Source organism: Nelumbo nucifera, chromosome 1 (genome assembly GCF_055504915.1).
Source record: "Nelumbo nucifera cultivar China Antique chromosome 1, China Antique-T2T, whole genome shotgun sequence".
NCBI lineage: Eukaryota > Viridiplantae > Streptophyta > Magnoliopsida > Proteales > Nelumbonaceae > Nelumbo > Nelumbo nucifera.
Window position 1 is genome coordinate 24,913,843 of NC_142649.1, and position 22,264 is coordinate 24,936,106.

Here is a 22,264-nt window from a genome sequence, read left to right on the forward strand (position 1 = left end):
CATCAACTCGATTTGTGATAGCTGTTATAAGAGATTCATACTCACTTCCCAAACCAGATAAGACATATAGAACCAAATCTTCCTTTACTACTAATTCTGAAACTGTAGAAAGATTACTTGCGATGGTTTTGGCTTTTTGGATGTAGTCACTGATGATGAGATTTCCTTTCTTCAGATTTTGAAGTTGGTGCCTTGGTTGTAGCACCCTGGATCAAGAGTGAGAAGAGAACGATCTCTTTAGAGCACTCCAAACCTCAACAGCAGTGGAGAGACCAACAACTTGCGCCAAAACTCCTTTAGTAAGAGAGGCAACGAGCCAACTAAGGACCAACTATTATAACTGCACCCATGAAGTAAAGTCTGGGTTCAGAATCATCATACTGTTGCCATTTAGATCTAGTATTTCTTCTGGAGGAGGCTTGGCCGATCCATCAACTAGTCCCATGAGTTTGTGAGCTCGAAGTACTGGAAGCAACTGAGCTTTCCAGAGAAGAAAATTATCTCCATTAAGTTTGATAGTAAGATAGTGTGAGATGTTGGGAATTGAACTAAGGCTCATTGGTATAGAAGCAGTTTAGAGAAGGTTGAGCTTGAGCTCATTGCTTCAGAAGCAACTGATGTATTGTAGGACATAGGCTCTGATACCAAGTTAAAGTTAAGAGAAGAATAAATTTCAAAGAATGGGTCGAATTCCATTATATTGAAAGGTTGTACATGACTGATTATTTATACACAATAATAAGGAATAAATTATAAACAATTACAATAATAGAAACAGAGAAATAAGGAAAAGTCTTTAGTTGAAAACTTGCAAAGAGGAGAGTTTCCTTTTTGCTCCGATTGATCTTTCTTTGGTAAGACGTTTCTGTATAGTAGCTGGTCCTTCTTTGGTAGGAAAACTAGAGCCTTCTTTGGTAGGAGATCCAGGGCTCTCTTTGGTAAGTGGGCTGGAACTCTCTTTAGCAGGAAGGTTGGAGTTGTCTTTAGCAGGAGTGGAAGAACTAGGGAGGGTTGGCCAGCTTGTCAATAGCTTGCCCTGACCAAGAAGATTAGGGCAGCCTTGTCTCAGAGGCCTAGCACTCCAATGTCATGAAGATGCTGGCAAGCCAAGAAATTTGAACAAGGTAGAAATTGGAATATGGTGGTGACTAAGAGAAAAATGGAAGTTAGAAAAATCTGGAACGAAATGAAAGAAAGAGGCAGTAGAATCATAAAAACAAGATCAGTTGAACGTCTTGTCTAGAAGGAGAAGAAAGGAAAGTCCTCTTACATGCCTGCTAGAAGAAGGTTCTCTTTCCAAATGGAGACCTCACTCATATCCAGAATAGGAAACTAATGAAGGACCAGGATATATACCTAGAAGATGAGGAGAATGAATGAATACAAAGAATATGATGATCTACTTGGTGAAATTGATGATAATAAAATGGAATTTGGCGATCCAAATGAAGCTCAGTACTCCCACAATTTAATAGTGAACAACTTCTAAAGAGAATGGGAGAAACAGAATGATAATGAGGGAGTGAATGCATGGGATCCTCCACCATTCGATGTTCAGTCATATTTTCTAATATAAGAAAATCGCTATGAAACTAGTTTTATTTACATTCAGAAAGGTGTTTCGGGCCCAAATGTTTTCCATCAACAGAGGTCGTGGAGTTGGAAAACTCAGAGACTTATCAACTCCATATTTAATTTGACAAATCTACATAAAAAAATCAACTCATTAAACCACAGACTAGGAAACCTGCTGTCTGAATTGTATATGGTCTGTACATTATTCTCTTGTACAAGTTCTTCATCTGTACATTCAAGCACCACATCATGCATACTGTATCAACAAAAAGAAAAAAGTGGATAATTACATAATAGAACATCGGCTCAATAGAACATCTTTCAAAAATTCCACGGCTGTACTTTTCGCCACTTCTTGCGCCATGGCTGCAAATATTGAACTGTTTTCTAAAGTCTGACAAAGAAATAAAAATATATTATTATACTTATCAGTGTCAACAAAAATATTTGATTTCAAACGAAAAGTATGGGATGGAAGGGAAGGATAAAAGATATTATTAGTTATGAGTGTAAATATAAATATGAAAACAATAGGGCTGTATTTGATGTGGAAGAAAAGGTAGGAGAAGGAAGAGAAGGCTAGGGAGAAACCTCTACATACACACAAGTAAAGCCTAAGAGACACATTTGAACAGATAGATACATGGATATGAACCCAGAATTACTACTCACTCTCCCTACCCGCATCCTATCCACAGTACACTGCAGTCGCACAACATTTCATAATATAATCTGATGATGTGTGGCTGCAATTCAAGGCGGGTAGCCGGGTAGGGTGTGGGTGGAGAGTAGTGGGCAGTAAATCTGGTTGAGAGAGAGATGATTATTGATGGAGGGTGACTTGACCCGACCTCCTAATTAAGGGACACATGGATATGATTCGACGTAAGTGACAGCTCAGTATGACAGCCTGACCACAACTCAGCGTAATGAGCTCACTGAAACTCCAATAGAACAGTTCGCCACGAGACAGCTCGCTACAGAATGGCTTGCTGCAAGATAGCTCGCTATTAGAACTCGCTATGAGGGAGCTCGCTACAAAGGAACTCGCTATTGAGTAACCCGGATCCTTCGGGAAACTTCTTATCTGACAAGACCATGCTTGTCAGACTGCTCCCACGTCTCTTGTCCGGCGGCGCAGCACCTGCCAGTCCAGAGGACTACGCCAACGTCTCACATCAGGCGGCGTCATGCACGCCAGATCTGCATAACGTCTCTCAAGTGACAGGACCGTACCTTGCGACTGATACCTGCGCCAATCAAATCCAGCCTGATGAATAATGACTGTAGCAGAGAATCAGAGGCGGTTACACCCGATTTGGTAGCGCATTAATATATAAGGGCTCCGACCCCCAAGGTAAAAGGTAATTGAATTTTTGGTAATCGAGTAGTGCGCATCTTCACTCTTAGCTCGTCATTACTCTCTAAGCTTTTCACTGAGTTCTAACTTAAGCATCGGAGTGTTCCCGCCGGGCAAGCTCCCCAGGAATCCTTCACCTTCTCCTTTCAGGTGCTATCCGTTGCCAGATAGGAGCAAGGCCCCTGCCAGGTAGGAGTGACCAAATCGCACTACATCAACTATGTTTGAGAATAAAACCTATTCAAGGACTTCACGTAACAGCTATGCTTTTAGGTTTCAATGGTCCTTTGAGATGGTATCAGAGCCACTTTGACCAAGTGGTCTAATGTTCAATTCTCGTCACCCCATTATAATTAATTAAGCTTCAGCACAATGTATGGGTGGGCCTGTTCTGTCCATGCTTCAAGCCCAATGGGGTTTCATGTGAGGGGGCATGTTAGAGAATAAAACCTATTCAAGGACCTCACTTAATTGACAGCTTAAGTGGTTCGTTGAGAGACTATGTTTGTAATAAGGCAGCTCTCTTTCTGATCTCTCTCTCAAACCAGATTTCCTCTTCACTCAACCTACATCCTACCCGCCTTGTATTGCCTTCACACATAGCCATCTTGTATTTGTAAGATGTGCAGCTGCAGTGTACTGTGGGTGTGGGTAGGATGCCGATAGAGAAAGTGAGGTGGGAAATCTGGGTTCACTTGCTAGGCATTTAACCAAGTTTAAGAAAAACCATACCATGGAGTCTGATGCAACAGGGGATCTTAAGTCCTTTTCTTCCATTTGAATTTCCTTCACCACCTCGTCTTCCTCCTCCTCCTGTTGTATACTTTTCTGTTGATAATTAAATTTCAATAAAAGAAAAACTATATTACTACTAGAAAAATGGAAAGTGATCAAGTAAATGAGAGTTCTTATTTTATATTTTCTCATGAAGGGTTTAAAAAGCTACCTTTCCTTTCCCAGACAGACTTCTTGTTCGAAGCAAAGCATAGTTGTCCAAGAATACGTGTGGGTGATTCACTCTTCCGGTGTCATAGCAAGCAAGGCAGAGACTATGGGTCTTGCGTTCACCGAGACGTCCTTTGTGATCGAAACACTCTACGCAGGTGTAGTACATACCCTTGATAAAACGTCTACACACTTGACATATCTCCCTAGTCAAATCCATATAATACAACACCTTTGCATCCTGATAATCAAGATATCCATCGCCATCCCTGTCTAATTCCATGAAATCTTCGATTGCAGGCTTCAGTAAACCCACACTAGAAGGGAAGGCTTCAAACTCTTCATAACTCACTTTTCCATCATTGTTAGTATCCAAGGTTACGAACATACTTAGAACTCTCTGCTTTTCTTCATTTGAACAACTATTGTAATAAATGGCTGCAGCCTCACGGATCTCATCGATCTCATTTTTCGTCTCTTTCTCCTGTACATCAAATTATGGGTGTAGGTTATAAATAATCAATTTTTGAAATCTTTGAAAACTTGATGAACTAATGTGTTTCTGCTCCATCTATCAGTGGTTAGTACATAGGTGCAGTCCTGCAGTGCGAGTTCAGGTTGGTGCAGCAGGTTTGACAGACCACTTTTGCTTCAAGCTACCCATATTTTTCAATACTAAATCTTTTTAATAAAAATTTAAAATAAAAAGAATGAATGTTAATTGAACTTTCATTAGGTTTTCTAGGATTGAGCATAGTGCCCAAATGGTTCAGCCAAGACTGAGAGATCTGTGGCTCAAAATTAATTTCCCTTAACATGATTCTGTCAGTTCCAAGTTTTGCTTTGAGTAGTCTGGGCCTGCTTGGGCCTACAACAAGGCTTAATGTATGACTTCGGACTGGATTTAGGCTGATCTTGGGCCTAGTACGTTCTGGTCTACGCACATGTGTGTGTTTACGCTCAAACAGGGCTGAGCTTGATGCAGAAGGGTCCAGTGGATTTTGATGAATATCAAAAGTAATTTCTTTGAAATTTGAATTAATGGGAAGAGCCACGCAAAAGAATTTAACTTGTCAAAAAAAAAAAAAAACATACCAAAGAATTTGATCGAATAGTAGATGGTACTATGGCATTTTCCTCTTGGTCTGCATCTTTCTCTTCCTGCTATATTACCATGCAAAAATGTTTGTACATGAGTCAAAATTAAGAGGAAACAAGAAATATGAGTTTTCATACTCTTACCAAGCGGAAATACAGAAAACAAAATATTATTATATGCCTGTCCTTCGATTACCAGGGGTTTGTGACATGAAAACAAAAGCAATTTATTTTGTAGAATTTAGTGGAATCAAAAACCCTTCCCCCCTCCCAATTTCATGGCTTGAAACTTCTTCCTTATCCCAACTCAGAACTCTCAGCCCCTCTTCATTTTAGTCTTTTCTGCTCTCTCATGAAGTCACCTCATCACTCCCTTCTCCCTCTCTCATTTTGACATCTTAACAAGCTTGGCCCATCCCTCTTTCCTCTATATTATCCCTTTAGATATCCCTTCCTAAAACTATACTTAAAATCCGAACCCAAAGTCTAATCTAATCTAGTGGCACCACTATCCCCACTTTCTCCTAAATTATGTATTTCCTATTTATCTCCTAAATTATATATAATTCCTAATTATCTTCTAAACTATCTCTAATTTATTAGAGAGTTTCTCTCCTAAATTAACTCTAATTTAGTAGAGAGTTTCTCTCCTAAATTATTTCTAATTCCTATTTATCGTATCCCCCACATTTCATCCATATCAAACAAAAGAATGTTTGAATTAAAAAATTTAAGAATTATTTAGATATTATAATGAAATTCAGTAAATTTAAAATTTTATTAAAAACACAAAAAATGTCATAGATATAATAATATTCATATTATTAATAATTTTATACTTTTCTGAAATTCATAAAAAAATTATGTACTAACAACATAATGTATAATTTTATGAATTATTAAATTTAAATATTATTCAAATAATAAAATTAAAAATTAAAAATTAAAAACATTACTTAAAAATTTCAATAACTAAATATTAGAAATATAAAAATATTATATCACAAAATATTTAATATTATGTAATAAATTTAAAATAAATAAAATTTAAATAATGAAAATTTTTAAATATTTTACATTTTATTTCAATATTTAAATAACAAAATGCTTAACATAACTAAATTTTATATAGTTAAAATGAAAAAATTATGTAATAAACTTAAAAATTTTATTAAAAGTAGAAAATTGTTATAATAGATTTCATGATATTTGAATTAATAATAATTTTATATTTTACAAAATTAATTACGAAATTATGTAATAATAGTATAACTAAAATTTTAATGAACTATGAAATTCAATAAATAAGTAATATTGAAATAAATAAATAATGATATTATTTAAATAGATAAATAATATTGTAAATAATTAATTTTAAATATTTTAAATAATATAAATATTAAAAAAAATTAAATACTAAATGTTATTTAAAAACAAATAAAATAGATTAAATAATGAAATGATGTAATAACCTTAAAAATTTTATTAAAAACACAAAATAATGATAATAATGGTCGGTTCGGCTTGGTTTTTGCCAATTTACAAATTGCCAAACCGAAACTGACCCGACCTGATTACGTTGGGAAATTGTTGAATTAAAACCCACCATAAATACTAGAAAACCAGCCAACTCGAGTCGAGTTGGGGCGTATTGATCAGTTTCACCGATTTGATGAACAACTTAGATGAAATTAATTATTATTATTTTTGTATTGTAAAAAATTATTAAAAGTAGTATATAAAATATAACTAATTATTAATTATTTAAAAGGTTAAAATATAAAAGAACTGTTTACTCTTATATGTTTTTATTGTTTAGCTTTCGCTTAACAAAGCTCGTGCATCGCACTGGTCCCTACCAGGTGCAACTTGAGTGGGTTGGGTGAAATTGACAGTCAATCCAATCCTAAGTCTCAAACCTCAAGCTCAAGCTTGGCCCAATTCAAGGATAAGCTTGAGCTTGCCAACCTAGGCCCAACTCAACCTTAACTAACTATCTCGAGCTTAGGGATTGCAATTTCTACCCTATTCGGTGAGTATCCACCCCTACCCACTTTGATGGGACGTGTTTTTTTGTTTGAAGGATGGGTTTTGGGGTGAGTCGGGTTTTGGGATTCTACAGCCCGTACGTTATGGGTAGGGTATGGTATTAGGCTACACCCAACCCCCTCAACCTGTATTTTGTTGGAAAGCTTATAAGCTTTATGTACTAGGTGTTGAATTTAATAATATTTTGAATTAGATGTAAACGATAATTGATAGTTAATGTGTTCTTTTACATCTTAATCAAATAATTGAAAATTATGTTGTTTATTTATGTTATTTTACTTATTTAGTGCTTTTATATAACAAGAAATAATAGGAAATTAGATGTGGGTTTTAAAACCAACGTACCCCTACTCTTGAATATGGGGTGGGTTTTGCATTTTCATGTGCGGGGAGGGTTTGGATGCAATATATATATATATATATATATATATATATATATATATATATATATATATATATAATTGGGCAAACTTAAAACCTCAACCCAAGCCCAATTTGAGTTTATTTTAGGCTTGAGTTTTTTTTTGGCACAAGCCCATCTTAAGGTTCAAAAACTCCAACCCAACGTATGCAAACGCTTTGATTGAACCGGGTTGGGCTTGAATTGGGTACACCCAACTTGCACTCCTAGCTCTATTTCCTAAAGTTGTTTTAACAAAGCACGGGTCCCTGCTAGTACTAAATAACTATAAGAAAATTTCCGTTGAGATTGTTGAATTAATCTTACCTATAAAATGAAAATCAATTCAATTGTTTTAAACCACAGATTGAGAATAAAGAACTATGTTCAAGGATTTTAAAACTGGACCAGACACGGAACCATTCTGGGGACTGGTTCCTGGGTCGAACAGCAGCCTGACCATCTGGTTCAAACGGATGGCCTGTTCTGACTTAAAAAATAAATAAATAAATAAAACAATAAAATAAAAATGACCAAAAAACATTGTTTGGGTCAATGGGTTGATGGTTTGACCGCCCGGATCATTGGGTCCCTGACCAAATCAACGGTTTTTGGTCAAAATTAGTTTTAAGGTGAAATAGAACCGGTTACCTGACCGGTTCCCAGGTCAACCGGTCCGACCGTCCGGTTCCGTCCTGCTTTCAAATCCATGATTATGTCACCAATGATATTAAATTTTGAAGCAAAAGACAAATGCAGGAACACCTAGAGATTAAACTAACAAAAGAAATACCACAAAAATCACCTTCCAAAGAAAATACAAATATTTTCAAGTAATTAAAAGTACCATACCGAATTATCTGTCTGGGTGGATTCAACTGTTGCAATATCCTCGGTAAATACCTCGTTCTCTTCCTGTAGTGTAGCTATCTGTTGATAGAGTCCCACTCGATCTCTATAACTATTTCTTTAATCACGAACCAAATCTAATTTAGTTCCAAGAAGAAAGTCTCCATCTTACCTTGTTTTCATTTGTGGGTGCACTGAGTATCATCTGAAGAAAAGTGTAGTTATCCAAGAAGAAGTGTGGGTGGTCCAGTCTCCCAGTGGGATAGCAGGAGAAGCAGAGATTATATGTTTTACGATCGCCAAAACTTCCCTTCTGACCGAAACATTCAATGCAGGAATAGTACATACCATTTATAAAATGTTTGCAAACTTGACATCGAGCTCTCGTCTTATCAATGTAGTAATAGACAATTGCATCCTGGAGATCGAGATATCCATCGCCGTCCCGGTCTAAGTAAACGAGTTCATCAGTGACCCCAGTAGCAGAGTAGAAGGCATCGAACTCTTTAAAGCTTACTTTGCCTTTACTGTCTGCATCTAGGTCTCGAAAGGTCTTCTCCACTTCCTGGATTTCGCCTTTTGGACAATTCTCATAATATGCAGCAGCAGCGACTCTGATTTCATCCATCTCTTTCTTCCTCCTTTCGTCCTGTGTATAAATTATTTAATATTCATTAGATAGACGTAAAAACTAATTGTTCTATGAATGTTTTTAATAAAACTGATTTGAAGCATAAATTGCTTTTTTCTACAAACAGTTCAAGCCATAGAGGCGGATATAGTACCACCAAATACAAGAGTAAACAGAAAACTTTGGCTTTTGAGCTATAGTTTGCGTGGCATAGTTCATAGTCCCAAGAACAAAAATAAACTTAACCAATTGATCAAAAAATAATAAGTGTGATTGGAGTTTATCTAGACAGTCTAAACAAGACTATAGTATCTAGAAATCAGAAAACAAAACAAATCTAGATCCTTCACTTTTAGCAAAACCAATGGCAGTCCAGATTGTACCCAATTCTGCTTCCACCGCATTCCTAGAATCAGAAAGCAAAACAACAGATCTCCATCCTTAATCTAAGAAAAACCAATAGCAGTCCAGATTGTACCCTATTCTGCTTTTGTTGAGTCTTTCGCAGCACTCAAAATACCACCTGCATCCCGAAGAAATTTGTTATTCATAAAGACACGAAAACCGTATGTTCCAACTTCTCCAATGTTATCTTGTGTTACCCCTGCACCACTTAAATTCCTTAGCCAGCACCTGTAATTGGCCAAATCCCTTAGCCTTCGACAAGTTGTTCTCAGCTTCCTCAGCTATGATTGAAATCCAATTTCGATTAACACATGACCCAGGGAGGTCTTGTGTTTGATTCCCAATGGAAGCAAGGTTTTACATGACCCAGTTGGTGAGTGATGTGGGGTTACCTTGGCCCAGCCCACATACTAACGCCTGTTAGCGTCAGCAATAGTTAGGAGCCCTGCTGCCTCCGTACGGGGGTATCAAGGTGCGACAGCTTGTAACCCGAGCGGGGATATCAAGGTGGAGTAATTTGCGAGGGTCAGGTGGAGTAATTTGCCAGCACGCTCGTGTTCCAAGTTTGGGCTTCATGGTTCTTAAAGCGCGAGGCTCCCGCATCCGTTGGATCTGGGTCGATAGGAACCATTGCTTTGGGCATCGTTTCATCTTCCGAGGGTCTGTGCTAGGGGGCTCCTGCATCCGTTGGATCTGCATCAATTTGAACCGTTGCTTTGGGCATCGTTTCATCTTCCGAGGACTTGCGCTAGGTGGCGTGTCACAATTGGATGGTAGGAGCGGATTAGTTTCAGCCATCAGATTTAGAGAAATCCAAGCCATTCATTTTTCTTTAAATAGGGGCCCTGGCTCTCGAGTGAACGCAACTCCCCAACTCTCAATTCTCCAGAACTTTTTTACTTCTCCCCTTCTTCGGGACATTTCACCCTCTTTTAGGTAATCTTAACATTAACATGTCGTTTTCAAACTTTAGTCCCACAAGCCGAGAACTCCCGAGCCGACGCCCTCTCCAAATTGGCGAGCACCTCGGATGTGGCCCTCGGCTGCATTGTGCACGTGGAAAGATTAGCTCGACCCCCCATAGTGGACATCCAAATCCTACCCGTAGAGGTCAAACCGTCTTAGATGGATCCTATCATCGACTTCCTACTGACGGGAAAGCTGCCCGATGATAGGAACGAAGCCCAAAAACTTTGACGACAGGCAACGCACTACACTTTGCTAGAAGGAAAATTGTATAGGAGGTCCTTCACCTTGCCTTACCTCCATTGCCTCGGCAAGGAGGAGGGTGAGTATGTGCTCCGAGAAATTCACGAAGGCATCTGCGGCAATCGCCTCGGCGGCCAGACCCTAGCCCAGAAAACATTAAGGCAAGGATACTTCTGGCTGACACTTCACAAAGATGCGGCCGAGCTGGTGCGGAAATGTGATCAGTGTCAGAGACATGCCAACCTTTGCCATCAACTAGCCACCACCCTTTCGGCCCTCAGCAGCCCTTGGCCCTTTGCCAAATGGGAGATGGACCTTCTCGGGTCCTTCCCTCAGGCAATGGGAAGTATGAAGTACCTCGTCGTTGTTGTGGATTACTTCACTAAATGGGTGGAGGCCGAACCCCTAGCCACTATCACTATGCGGGCAATTCAGAACTTCTTTTGGAAGAACATTATTTGCCACTTCGACCTCCCCCACATGCTGGTCAAGGACAATGGAAAACAGTTCGATGGCACTAAGTTCCGAGAATGGTGCACCTTCCTCGGCATCAAGCAACAATACACCTCGGTGGGCTACCCCCAGACGAACGACCTGGCCGAGGTCACGAGCAGAACCATCCTGGATGAACTAAAGACCAGGTTGGATAGAGCTAAAGGCCTGTGAGTCGATGAACTACACAGTGTCGTTTGGGCATACCGAACCACACCTCGGACAACGACGGGAGAAACCCCTTTCGGCCTGACCTACAACACGGAAGCAGTGATACCAGTGAGATTGGCCAACCAACGCATCGAATCCAAGGGTATACCGAAGCCGAGAATGACGAAGCGCTAAAAGCAAATTTAAACCTACTGTAAGAAACCCGAGAACAAGCACAAATTAGGATGACTGCCTATCAACAGTGAGTGGCCCACTACTACAATTCCAGAGTGAAAGAAAGGCACTATAGAGAATGAGACCTTGTCCTTAGGAAGGTCATGGTTTCCGAACCTAGAGTAGGAAAATTGGGCCCCAATTGGGAAGGCCCCTACCGGATTAAGCAAGCTCTCAGCCCTGGTACATTTCGGCTGGAAAACTTAGATGGGAGACCCGTCCTTTGGACGTGGAACTTGGAGAACCTCCGGATGTACTACAGATGAATGTAATTTTTTGATGAAAGTAATGAATGAATGAATGAAGCAAAGTTCCTCTTCACCTCACCTCGTCACCTTGTCACCTCGGAGCGTGGTGATCCCTCGTCTATCTGCACTTAGCGTAAAGAAAATAATGAGACAGAGCCCTCGGCTTCGCCGGTGGGATGCCTCAGTCACCCTCGAGAAAACACTTGGTAAGAACGAGTCAAGGGAGTTGCACCTCGAAGGTGCTAATCCGCCGTGGCTCTTCATCCACCCAAGTACCTCGGCCCTAGACCTCGGTCAGGGTGCCAGGTCTCTTCGGCCTGGCCTGGGATAGCACGGGATCTAGAAGCCAGGCGAGCCCAGCCTCAGACGTATGACTGATCCCTCGTCTATCTGCACTTAGCGTAAAGAAAATAATGAGACAGAGCCCTCGGCTTCGCCGGTGGGATGCCTCAGTCACCCTCGAGAAAACACTTGGTAAGAACGAGTCAAGGGAGTTGCACCTCGAGGGTGCTAATCCGCCATGGCTCTTCATCCACCCAAGTACCTCGGCCCTAGACCTCGGTCAGGGTGCCAGGTCTCTTCGGCCTGGCCTGGGATAGCACGGGATCTAGAAGCCAGGCGAGCCCCGCCTCGGACGTATGACTCCACTTTGGTTCCAATATCCCAACAACCCGAGACAAGCGTGCAAATAAACAAATACTATGACTGGATCGTGTGTGCCTTGTGTATCGTGGTTTCAACCTTTCAGAGGGGCAAGGACCTCTCACAAAAAAAATGAGAAAATGGAAAAGACAACATGCACGAAACACAGCATACACAAAAAATGGCTTCATTCACTATTCATTGTTGGTCTTATATAGCCTTTACAAAATTTTGTATTGCCTTAAAAAAAACAAAAAAAGCAGCAAAATAGATGGCAAGTATTACAACAATAGAACAAAAAAGAAGGGGGGGTGAAGTCTACGCCTGCGCCTCGTCATTGGCAGGAGAGGGAACGACGTCTTCCTCTAGTTGGGCCTCGACAGGAGCGTTAGGGATCACTTGCAGTCCCTCGACATCAAAATTTGGCAACACCAGTAGGAGTGCCTTCTTGGTATCTTCAATACCGTCAAGGTAGGACGATGAAGCATACTCCGCCAACGCATCCTGGAAGTCGGAAGACTTCTTGTACACCTCCACTGCCTCGACCGCTGCCTTCTTTGACTCCTCTACTGAAGCTAGGGCTTCGGCAGCTTTCGCTTCCGCCTCGACAGCTCTCTTTTCAGCCTCGGCAACTCGTCTCTTCGCTTTCGTGACGATGCTCTTCAGCCGCACCCACTCAATTTACTCTTTGGAGAGCCCTTGCCACGCCTCCTTCAGTTGAGCCTCAAACAAACCCGTAGCAATTGTTCGTCTAAAAGCGCCTTTCAGAATTTCTGGTGCTTCTCCTCAGTGGCGGCGATTGCCTTCTAGAGCTTCTCCCTTTCCCTTTAGAGCTTCTCCTCAGCGGCTTTCTTCTCTTTCTCAGCCTTGATGGCGTGACCCATGGCCAGCCTTGTTCGGTTCCCCAAACCGAGGAAGTGTAGACAGGCCTTCCACAAAACCGATCAGTGAAAATAAAAAATAAAAATATATACATAATGAAATATTGAAGAATGTCTTAAATTGGCCAAATGGTATAGGCCCTCGTCGTAAATGGACTTGGGGTCGCTTTGTAGAAGGCGGTAGAGATCCCTCGGCAGGATGGATCCGCTAACCAGCTCCTGGCTGACTCCCTTGTCACGGATGGAGTTCCCCTCTCGGAGCTGCCATTGGGGGCGAAAAGTCTTACCAGCCCCTTTGGTCCTCTCGAAGACACATTGTATTGATGAGGGCTGCCAAAGGCCTGGATGGGCGCTCTCTAGGTGTGGACCTTTGCACCACCTCCTCGGCCTACCTATCCGTGTTGGCAAGCTTCCGCGAGGGCTCCTCCCTCGGCATGTCAGCAGCGGGCCTCTTCTTTCCCATCTCAGGCCCCTCTGTGGGCCTCTTTGGCGCCTCTTCGGCGCTCTTCTCCGGTGGCAGGCTTCTTCTACGCCTCTCCCCCGGTGGTGGCCTTCTTCGGTGCCTCAATCATCCTCTTCGGTGCCACCATCGACTGCTTCCCCTTGGTGGGTACCTACGAATCTCCCCCCTTCACCAGGGCAGGGGGCAACTTCATCGTCGGGCCTCTTCGGCATTTGTTCTCCGGCCTTCTTCCTGGCCTACTTCGCCCGGGCCTTTGCAAACAAGTGTTCCTTGGCATCCATTAGCACTTCTGTGAAACAACAAATGAAAGTAGTTAGCACATTAGCAAAAAAGAAAAGAACGTGGAAGACACACTGACCACAAAACCTCTCCTATCGAGGGGGGGCTGGGCTAATCCCAGCGAAGACTATGGGGACCTCCTTCTCCACCAATAGCTTCGCTTGGAATGTCCCCATCACAAGCTGGTGAGCTACTACTACAGCCTTTTCATCTTGGAGTGGTGGGGAACATCTCTTGACGATGACGCAGTCCTCCCCCCAGTTGGACCTGAAGCGCCAGCCCTCAGGGCAGGAGAGGTAGAAGAACTTATCCTTCCACCCGTGAACGGACGAGGGGTTGTGCACTGGCTTCCCTCTCCTTGGGTGGCAGTAATAAATGTTGGCCTCGGAAGCATGCTTCCTCAGCACGAACATGGCGCAGAATAGTCTTAACGTTAACTCCACGCCCCTGAGCCGAGACCACACCATCATTGCCACGATGGTCCTAAGGGCATTGGGTACGAGCTGGCTGATAGTGATACTATACCACTCTAGCAGTTCAGATATTAAGGTTGGGAGGGGAAACCTAAGGCCAGACTCTAAAAAATGCTGGTAGATACAGATTTCTCCCCCCTCGGGAGCCAACAGCCTATCGCCCATGTCGGGGTCCCTCAGGCTATAAGATCGGGGCATGTGGAACCCCTTCACCAAGGATTTGACTTGGCACACGTCTAAGGAGCTGTCAAACTCCGAACGTGGGACACTAGTGTCAGACACCCTTTGGGCAACACTCCCTCCTAGTGGTCCGGCGACGAGTTCCACAGCATCGTCCTTGGGGAGAGGAGATCCCTCGGGCTCCCTCGGCGACACCGAGGCGGTGCTTTCATGGGGAGAGTCCTTTCCCCGGTAACTGCCCTTGGCACCCTCCGAGGTTAACCTCTCCCTCAAAATGGCCACCTCCCATCGAAGGGAGGCTATAGCAAAAGAACCTAGAGAAGACAAGGGAGAGGGGGTTGCAGGAGAGCTCCCTCCCAAGATGTTCGGGAGTTCATGGCACTCGGGACCAGAATCTGAAAACGACATGTTAAGATTACCTAAAAGAGGGTGAAATGTCCCGAAAAAGGGGAGAAGTAAAAAAGTTATGGGGAATTAAGAGTTGGGGAGCTGTGTTCACTCGAGAGCAAGGGAATCTAGGTTCAAATGGAGAAGAAAGTCACTGCTAGGGCCCCTATTTAAAGGAAAATGAACGGCCTAGATTTCTCTAAATCTGATGGCTGAAACTAATCCGCTCCTACCATCCAATTGTGACGCGCCACCTGGCACAGACCCTCGGAAGACGAAACGATGCCCAAAGCAACGGTTCAGATCAATGCAGATCTAACGGATGTGGGAGCCCCCTAGCGCAGGCCCTCGGAAGACGAAACGAACCCAAAGCAACGGTTCAGATCAACGCAGATCCAACGAATGAGGGAGCCCCCCGCTTCTGCGAACCAGTCTCACCCCACCTCCTAGCGCATGCCCTCGGAAGGAGAAATGACACCGAGTGGACCATGAAGATCGTCCGCTACAACCCGCCGAGCGAACCAAAAGTCCCGCTCATCATGGACCACTGGGCGGACCATTCAACCCGGCAAACACAGGACTCCTGGGATGACCGTCCCTTGCACGATAGCCCCGCTAACGTGACTTGCCCGTGCATGATACAGAACACCCCCACCAAGCCGAGGCATCCATATTGCTCGCGCTTCCAAATCGAAGAGGGATGACACAAATAGCGAAAACGATGCCACTGCAGGATTTCCCTCGGTTGACGAATCCAAAGGCATAACGACCACTACTCGCATCGACCGAATCTGAAGCCTTACTTCAATTACTACCCTCATTACGGGCAGAAGCCGAGGCCTCACCTCGGCCTCGGGAGTGGGGGGGGGCAAGTGATGTGGGTTAGCTTGGCCTAACCCACATAGGGCTGGGAGGCCCAACCCACTAACGCCTGTTAGCGTCAGCAACAATGAGGGAGCCCTACTGCCTCCGTACGGAGCCAATCACATAGCTGTTTGGTGCACCCGCCGGGGACTGCAGTCTAACCTCGTACGGATTTCATCTGGGGCATTCATCTTCACCTACCACCAACACGCTCAAGTATAAATAAGAGGTAACTACCCCTTAAAAGGGGCTGGAACAAAGTAACTCCAACATCACTCACTCATTTACTTCCTACACCCACATTGTCTACCTAGCATTAATTCAGGGAGATCTGGTGCATCCAAGGACTCTCTCTAGGAGCACTTTTGCACTCTCCCCTTCTTCACACCTTGTACTAATTTGAGCATCGGAACCTCTGCCTCGGGTATCCACCCCGAGGTCTCTGGCACTCCCTGTCTGGTAGTATCTCAGGTCACCAGGGACTTCGCCTCGACTTGCAGTCTTCAGCTACCATAGTCCTCGGAAGAAATAATTCACCTCAATTTTCTGTCCTCGGCTTCGATCAACCTCTTCCGAAACCCCGAGGTCTTCGACTAACGTTCAAAATCTGAAATAAATTTACTTTATTGCCCTCGACCAACTCACACGGCAACAATAAGTTTTCTCAGTGACTGATTGTGTTGAAGACTTGGAGACTTCGGATGAAATCCTACTAAAAGGGCATGGAATACCCCTTGTTCTGTAGCTCCATTAGGATGGCAATTGGTCGTCTCATCTTCTGTTGGAAGTTGTGTTAAGAGAAGAGTATTCTGATATATGGATTGACACAATTACACAAATACGAAAACGATTAATTAATCATATTAAGTTTTTAAACATGAATGCGACCTGTTTATTACACAAGTAACACAACACGATCCATATAACTCGTTTCGTTTATTGAAACAGGCCCTTTTTGTTTGACATGACATAATACGGTCTTAATAACTCATATTCGTCATATAATCAACCAAGTAAATAAATAATTAAACAAATAATGATCCATTCACAAGATCTAGAAATCTTGGTAAACTAAACATCAGTGTTTGCAACCTAGATATAATAAAAAGTCATTGACCAACTATACGTGGAATTGATCTCTTTTCTATGAAAACCATATCCTAGATAAATAAAAACTCAAACATTTGACCGACAAACATTTCCCATAACCAAAGATGACCAATAAGGGATAACAAATAAAAGTGCCCTAACAACAAGACTACAGCAAATAAAATGCATCAATATTGGAATTGTGAATGAATTAATGGAGTGCCGACCACATATGGGTTAATGTTGTTCTTTTTTAAGCCCGGCTAATCAACAATGGATTGAAAGCATTGGTTATAATCTAGGAGAGTATTACCAAAAGGGCTGCAACTTGAGACAAGTTAGCCTGAATCCAAGCCAAAAATAAATTAAGTTTGGGTTCGTAAGTATGGACATAACTAAACTTCTGGTTGATTATGGCTTAGGCCTTGGCCAACTCGACGCAACCGAAACCCAACTGAGCTTCATGTTTGTATATATGTATAAATATTTTGGGCTTGCTTGGTTTACAGGAATAGGGGTCTGTAATCGGAATGCGAATGTCTTATTCTAATTTCGACTATTTGGTTGGATGGAATTGGAATCCCATTCCCATTTATGGTAGAATGCCATCCCCGCATATAAGAAATGGTCATTCCCTCTCTTGGGAATAAAATTCCATTCCAGTTAATTCTAATTTTCATCCCAATTCTTGTCTTAACCATATAAACTATGGGGATAGACCATTCAAATTCTGATTCTAAGGATTTTAGTTTGGATTTCGACTACGAATCAAATGGAGCCTATATACACATTTATTTATGTACGTGTGTACTATATTTATTTGTAAATGGTCATTCCCTCTCCTTTGGGAATGAAATTCCATTCCAGTTAATTCTAACCCATCCCAATTCTTGTCTTAACCATATAAACTATGGGGATAGACCATTCAAATTCTGATTCTAAGGATTTTAGTTCATTTCCGACTACGAATGAAATGGAGCCTATATACACATTTATTTATGTACGTGTGTACTATATTTATTTGTGTATGCAGTATGTCTGACTATGCATCCACAAATGTATGTATATATATATGTATCCATGTCTACATGCACATATGTATGTGAACAATTATAAGTTTATAGTCAAAATATCAAAAGCATGACCATGTCCTTTACATGTAATAATGCTAAAACTGAACTGGTCTCCACCACAAATCCAAGATCCAGGAAGTAGGAACATTTGGCCAGAAGGAAGTAGATAAGTTAAGCCAACCCAAACCCAACTACAAAACTTTGGGTTGGGGCTTTCGTAGCTCAAGTTGGATTAGGATTGACATTAACGGACCTATGACTTGCACCCTTAATTGCTAGTAGGGTATCATAGGCTAGGCTTAGCACCTATATTAAGGGTGAATTTGAGAAAGTTGAGGTGAATATTTGGCTATTTAAGCTTAATTTGATAGAAAATACATGAGGTTCAAATATGGGCTCAAGCTCAATTCAAGCTAGAAACATGAGCTCAAATTCAGTTCAATTCATGCTAGACATGAATAACTCGCTTGTCACGAGTTATTCTACCTATGATAATAGCCATTAGTCCAGGAGAAAGAGAAGTAACAAAGCACAAGAAGAGCTAATTTGTTATTTGTTGTGCTAAGAAATATGGTCAACCAGTATTTGACAGTACAATGGTGAGAATGAATTGTCCCTTGAAGACGAGAAGATGGAAAAGTAGGGTTTCCATCCTTCACTTCTTTGGTTCTTCTCATGCTCACCATTCTTAAATGTAAACTTTTAGGATTATATCGCAGTTTCTACAACCCAAGGTTTGTTCTGAATCAGTGAATCCCATGAGTGAATCACTTCATCCTATATATTTTCCATACCAACTATACATAGGAAAAGGGAAAAGAAAACCGAAATTAAGAACCCATTATAAGAAATTTACCTCCTCATTTCTTGCAGCCTGCATTCTATTCCAAAGCATCTCATAGTTATCCCAGAAGGTGGAGTGTTCATGGACAAATTTCCCAGAGTGATAACAAGCAGGACAGACATAATAGTTATCACCGCTCTTGGAGATCCACTTGTTCATGCATTCAGCACAGCTGTAGCACAAGCCCTTTATAAACAGTCCACAGACCTTACAAGAAACCCTTTTGTCAATCATGTACTGAAGCACATTGAAATCCCATTGATCAAGATATCCATCACCATCTTTGTCTAGCTCAGCAAGAGATTTAAATTTCTGACCCGTATATCCTTCCTCAGAGAGAAAAGCTTTCAATTCTTCATAACTGATTTTGCCATCACTGTTGGAATCGAGGTCTCTGAAAGTCTTCATCCTTGCTTCCTTCCTCTCGTCTGAACAGTTCTTGTAGTCTGTCATAGCAGGGCCACGGATTTCCTCCTCCTCTCTCCTCTTCTCCTTCTCCTGTATGGGAAATTGTTACAGGGTAGAAAAGAGAGAAGTTTTGTTTAATGGTAACAATATCTTGTGAATTTACCTTGTATTCTTTTAAAGCCAAATTTCTCTTCTCCAGAAGAACATAGTTATCGAAGAATGAAGAGTGTGGGTGGACGAATTTCCGAGTGCGATAGCAGTTGACACAGAGATCATAGCGACAGTGCTTGCCACTGGAATCCCACCTGTCGAAGCATTCTACGCAAGAGTAAAACATGCCGTCTATATAAAGATTGCAGTGCTCGCAACAACCCTTCGAATCTCTTCTGTATATACTTTTAATGAAAGTCTTGAAATCCATATAATAATTATCCAACAATTTGATTCCCCGTCCTGAATTGGCAAATGGAGAGGCATTAAAATCTTTAGAGCTAACTCTTCCGTCGTTGTCAAAATCAAGTTGCATGAATCCTTTCTCTAATAGCTCCTTTTCCTCATTTGAACATGCATCATAATATGCCAAGGCAGCTTCTAAGGCTTCGTGTGACTCTCTGCTTTTTTTTCTATCCTGGGTTTCAAAGATTGAAGTAAAACCAACAAAGAATTGTCGAGAAATGATAAGAAATTATTCCTTATTTTCTATCAAATTGTTGCAGGGTAAAGACAATATTAGCTACCAAAATTACAAAGTTTTTCCAGAGCAATCACTTCCCCATGAAGATCTAGTTTCATTATATGACAGGTAGGAGAGATAAAAACTGGATATATAAAAAATATTACTAAAATAATTCAAAACAAATAAGAGGGTGCTTTCCAATATTAATTGATTTTTTCTTTTTTTCTTTTGTTTTTCTAGTTCCAAAAACAAGACAAAACCAACTGGTTTGTAAATAAAATTAGTTTTTAAAACAAAAACATAGAAAACATATTCTTGGTTATATGTGTGTATTTTTCATTTTCAAAACTGAAATAAAAAATTATATATGTTCTTGAACTTATACACTATTATCAAATTTGGTATTAAAATTGGTTAAAAAATATATGTTCTATTAAATAAAAAAACTGGTTATTTAATATCATGTTCTATAAATCATATAATTTATGCACTATTATTAAATTTTATTTAATTTGTTATTTTGATGGTTTAAAAAACATATATTGTTTTTCAAAGAAAAGCCGACTTAATTGTTTTGCATTAAAAAAGATACAAAGAGAGTTGGAAAAAACAACTCCAGATTCCACTTCCTTCTCCATTCTTCTTAATTTTCTTCTTATTTCGTCGTTCTCGACGAACGTAAAGCTGCAGGTGCCCCCTCTTCTTTGGAGAGAAAAGAAAGAGAAAAAGATGGATAGATGGGGTCTGGTGTAATCAATAATATTTACCTTGAGTTTCTTTGCCATCTGATTCCTCTTCTGCAACTGCAGGTAGTTATCCAAGAAGAAAGAGTGATGGTGGCTGAATTGCTTACTTTTATAACATGTGACGCAAAGATTGTACGAACGATTGTCGTCGTTGGAGTTCCTCAAATCGATGCATTCGACACAGGAGTAAGACATGCCCTTTGTTACCATGTTTCTGTCTCCACACTCGTCACAACTGAACGTCCCGTAGAACGTGTAAGCCAGGGTGATGAAATCGTAGAGATTCAGATACCCATCTCCATCTCGGTCTACTCCGGCGAAAATTTCTTCCTTTCGCTGGCTTCTGGATTCAGAGAACAAATCTGCTAACTCTTTGCAGCTGGCTTTGCCATCTTTGTAAGAAGCTAAGGATTTGAAGGCCTCAACTACCAGATTCTTTTCCTCGCTCGAATAGTCACTGTAGGCCGCTAAAGCAGCAGCTCGGACTTCCTCCATCTATCTCGGTTTCAGTGTACAATCATCAATATGGGAGAGAAGTTGTAAAACTTTAAGGACTTGAGAGTTGTTAGGTCAACTTAAAATAAAATTAAATCAATATATATAAGAAACTAAGAGGTATTGACTCAATCAAGTGTTGGTTGCATCATCAGCATCGTCATCCAAGCCTTAATGAACTAATGCCTTGTTTTAGTGATTTTTTTTCATCTCATAATGCAATCTGGTTAATGAAAAGATCCCTTATTTAGGTGAGTTTGAAGCTTAAAAAATGAAGTAAATTAATTATTAGTGGGTTCTTTTATTGTTTTGTTGAACAGAAAACTTGATTCGAACAAACAAACAGAAAACTACGAATACTGCAAATCACAACAAAACAGAGCCACTAAACTATTGGGACTTATATAAGAATTCTGCAATTGATTATTACAAATGGATACTCATTGACCTGGCCTTACTAAATTAAATTAATGAGTTATCCTGGATCAGACCTAACCATTTCAGTTAATATAATTTACGATGGGAAAGATGGATTAAGTCGGGATTCCTGGGACCATTGATCGGAAACCGGAGGATGGTGACCCTAAGGCTATGTTTGGTTTGAAGGAAAAGGTAAGAAAAGAAAGGAAAAGGTAGAGAAATCCATACAATGTTTATAAAGGTTTTCTTTCCTTTCCCTACTTTTTCCTTCAAACCAAACATAGCCTTAATTGCTATGGCCCCTTATTTATGAACACATCTTTTTCATCCTTTTTTCAATGACCAAAATACCTAGTCTGGTCACAGGGTCACAGGTCATCGCTGATTGATTAAATACTTATATATTCAAGATAATTTTGGATTTCAACTTGCTTGTTTTAAGGGCATCTATTTGTCACTTTGATATGCATCTCCTACCTGATGCAAAAATTACACTGTTTATAGCATTCACAGTCATAGATGATACAAATTTTGCATCTTAAAACTTGATGAAAATTTTGCACCACCTATTAAGTTGTTAAGGCCACGTGCTAATTTGTTAGATTCTTAGAAAGTAGTTGCCTCTAGGCTCTCATATGAACCTTTCCCCTGAATCTTGCCACTTGCAAAATTGAGTAACACAGACGATTAGACTGTCTC

General features: G+C 41.0%; 1 protein-coding gene across 4 annotated transcripts; it reads right to left on the minus strand.

Annotated features, from left to right (window-relative positions):
* Positions 1–1,710: 1,710 nt before the first annotated feature.
* LOC104587812 (uncharacterized) lies at positions 1,711–21,169 on the minus strand. 4 transcript variants are annotated; one of them, XM_088896370.1, is made up of 9 exons: positions 20,672–21,169; positions 19,392–19,856; positions 18,833–19,318; positions 8,449–8,925; positions 8,280–8,342; positions 4,976–5,041; positions 3,882–4,364; positions 3,668–3,763; positions 1,711–1,969 (listed from the first exon to the last, which is right to left on the minus strand). In XM_088896370.1, exons 1-9 carry the CDS (start codon positions 21,143–21,145, stop codon positions 1,862–1,864), a joined length of 2,718 nt encoding a protein of 905 aa, XP_088752496.1. In that variant the 5' UTR covers positions 21,146–21,169; the 3' UTR covers positions 1,711–1,861. The 4 variants fall into 4 exon arrangements, with proteins under 4 accessions (XP_088752496.1, XP_088752495.1, XP_088752494.1 ...); XM_088896369.1 differs by having other exon boundaries at positions 4,976–5,044; XM_088896368.1 differs by having other exon boundaries at positions 8,280–8,357.
* Between the last annotated feature and the right edge of the window lie 1,095 nt (positions 21,170–22,264).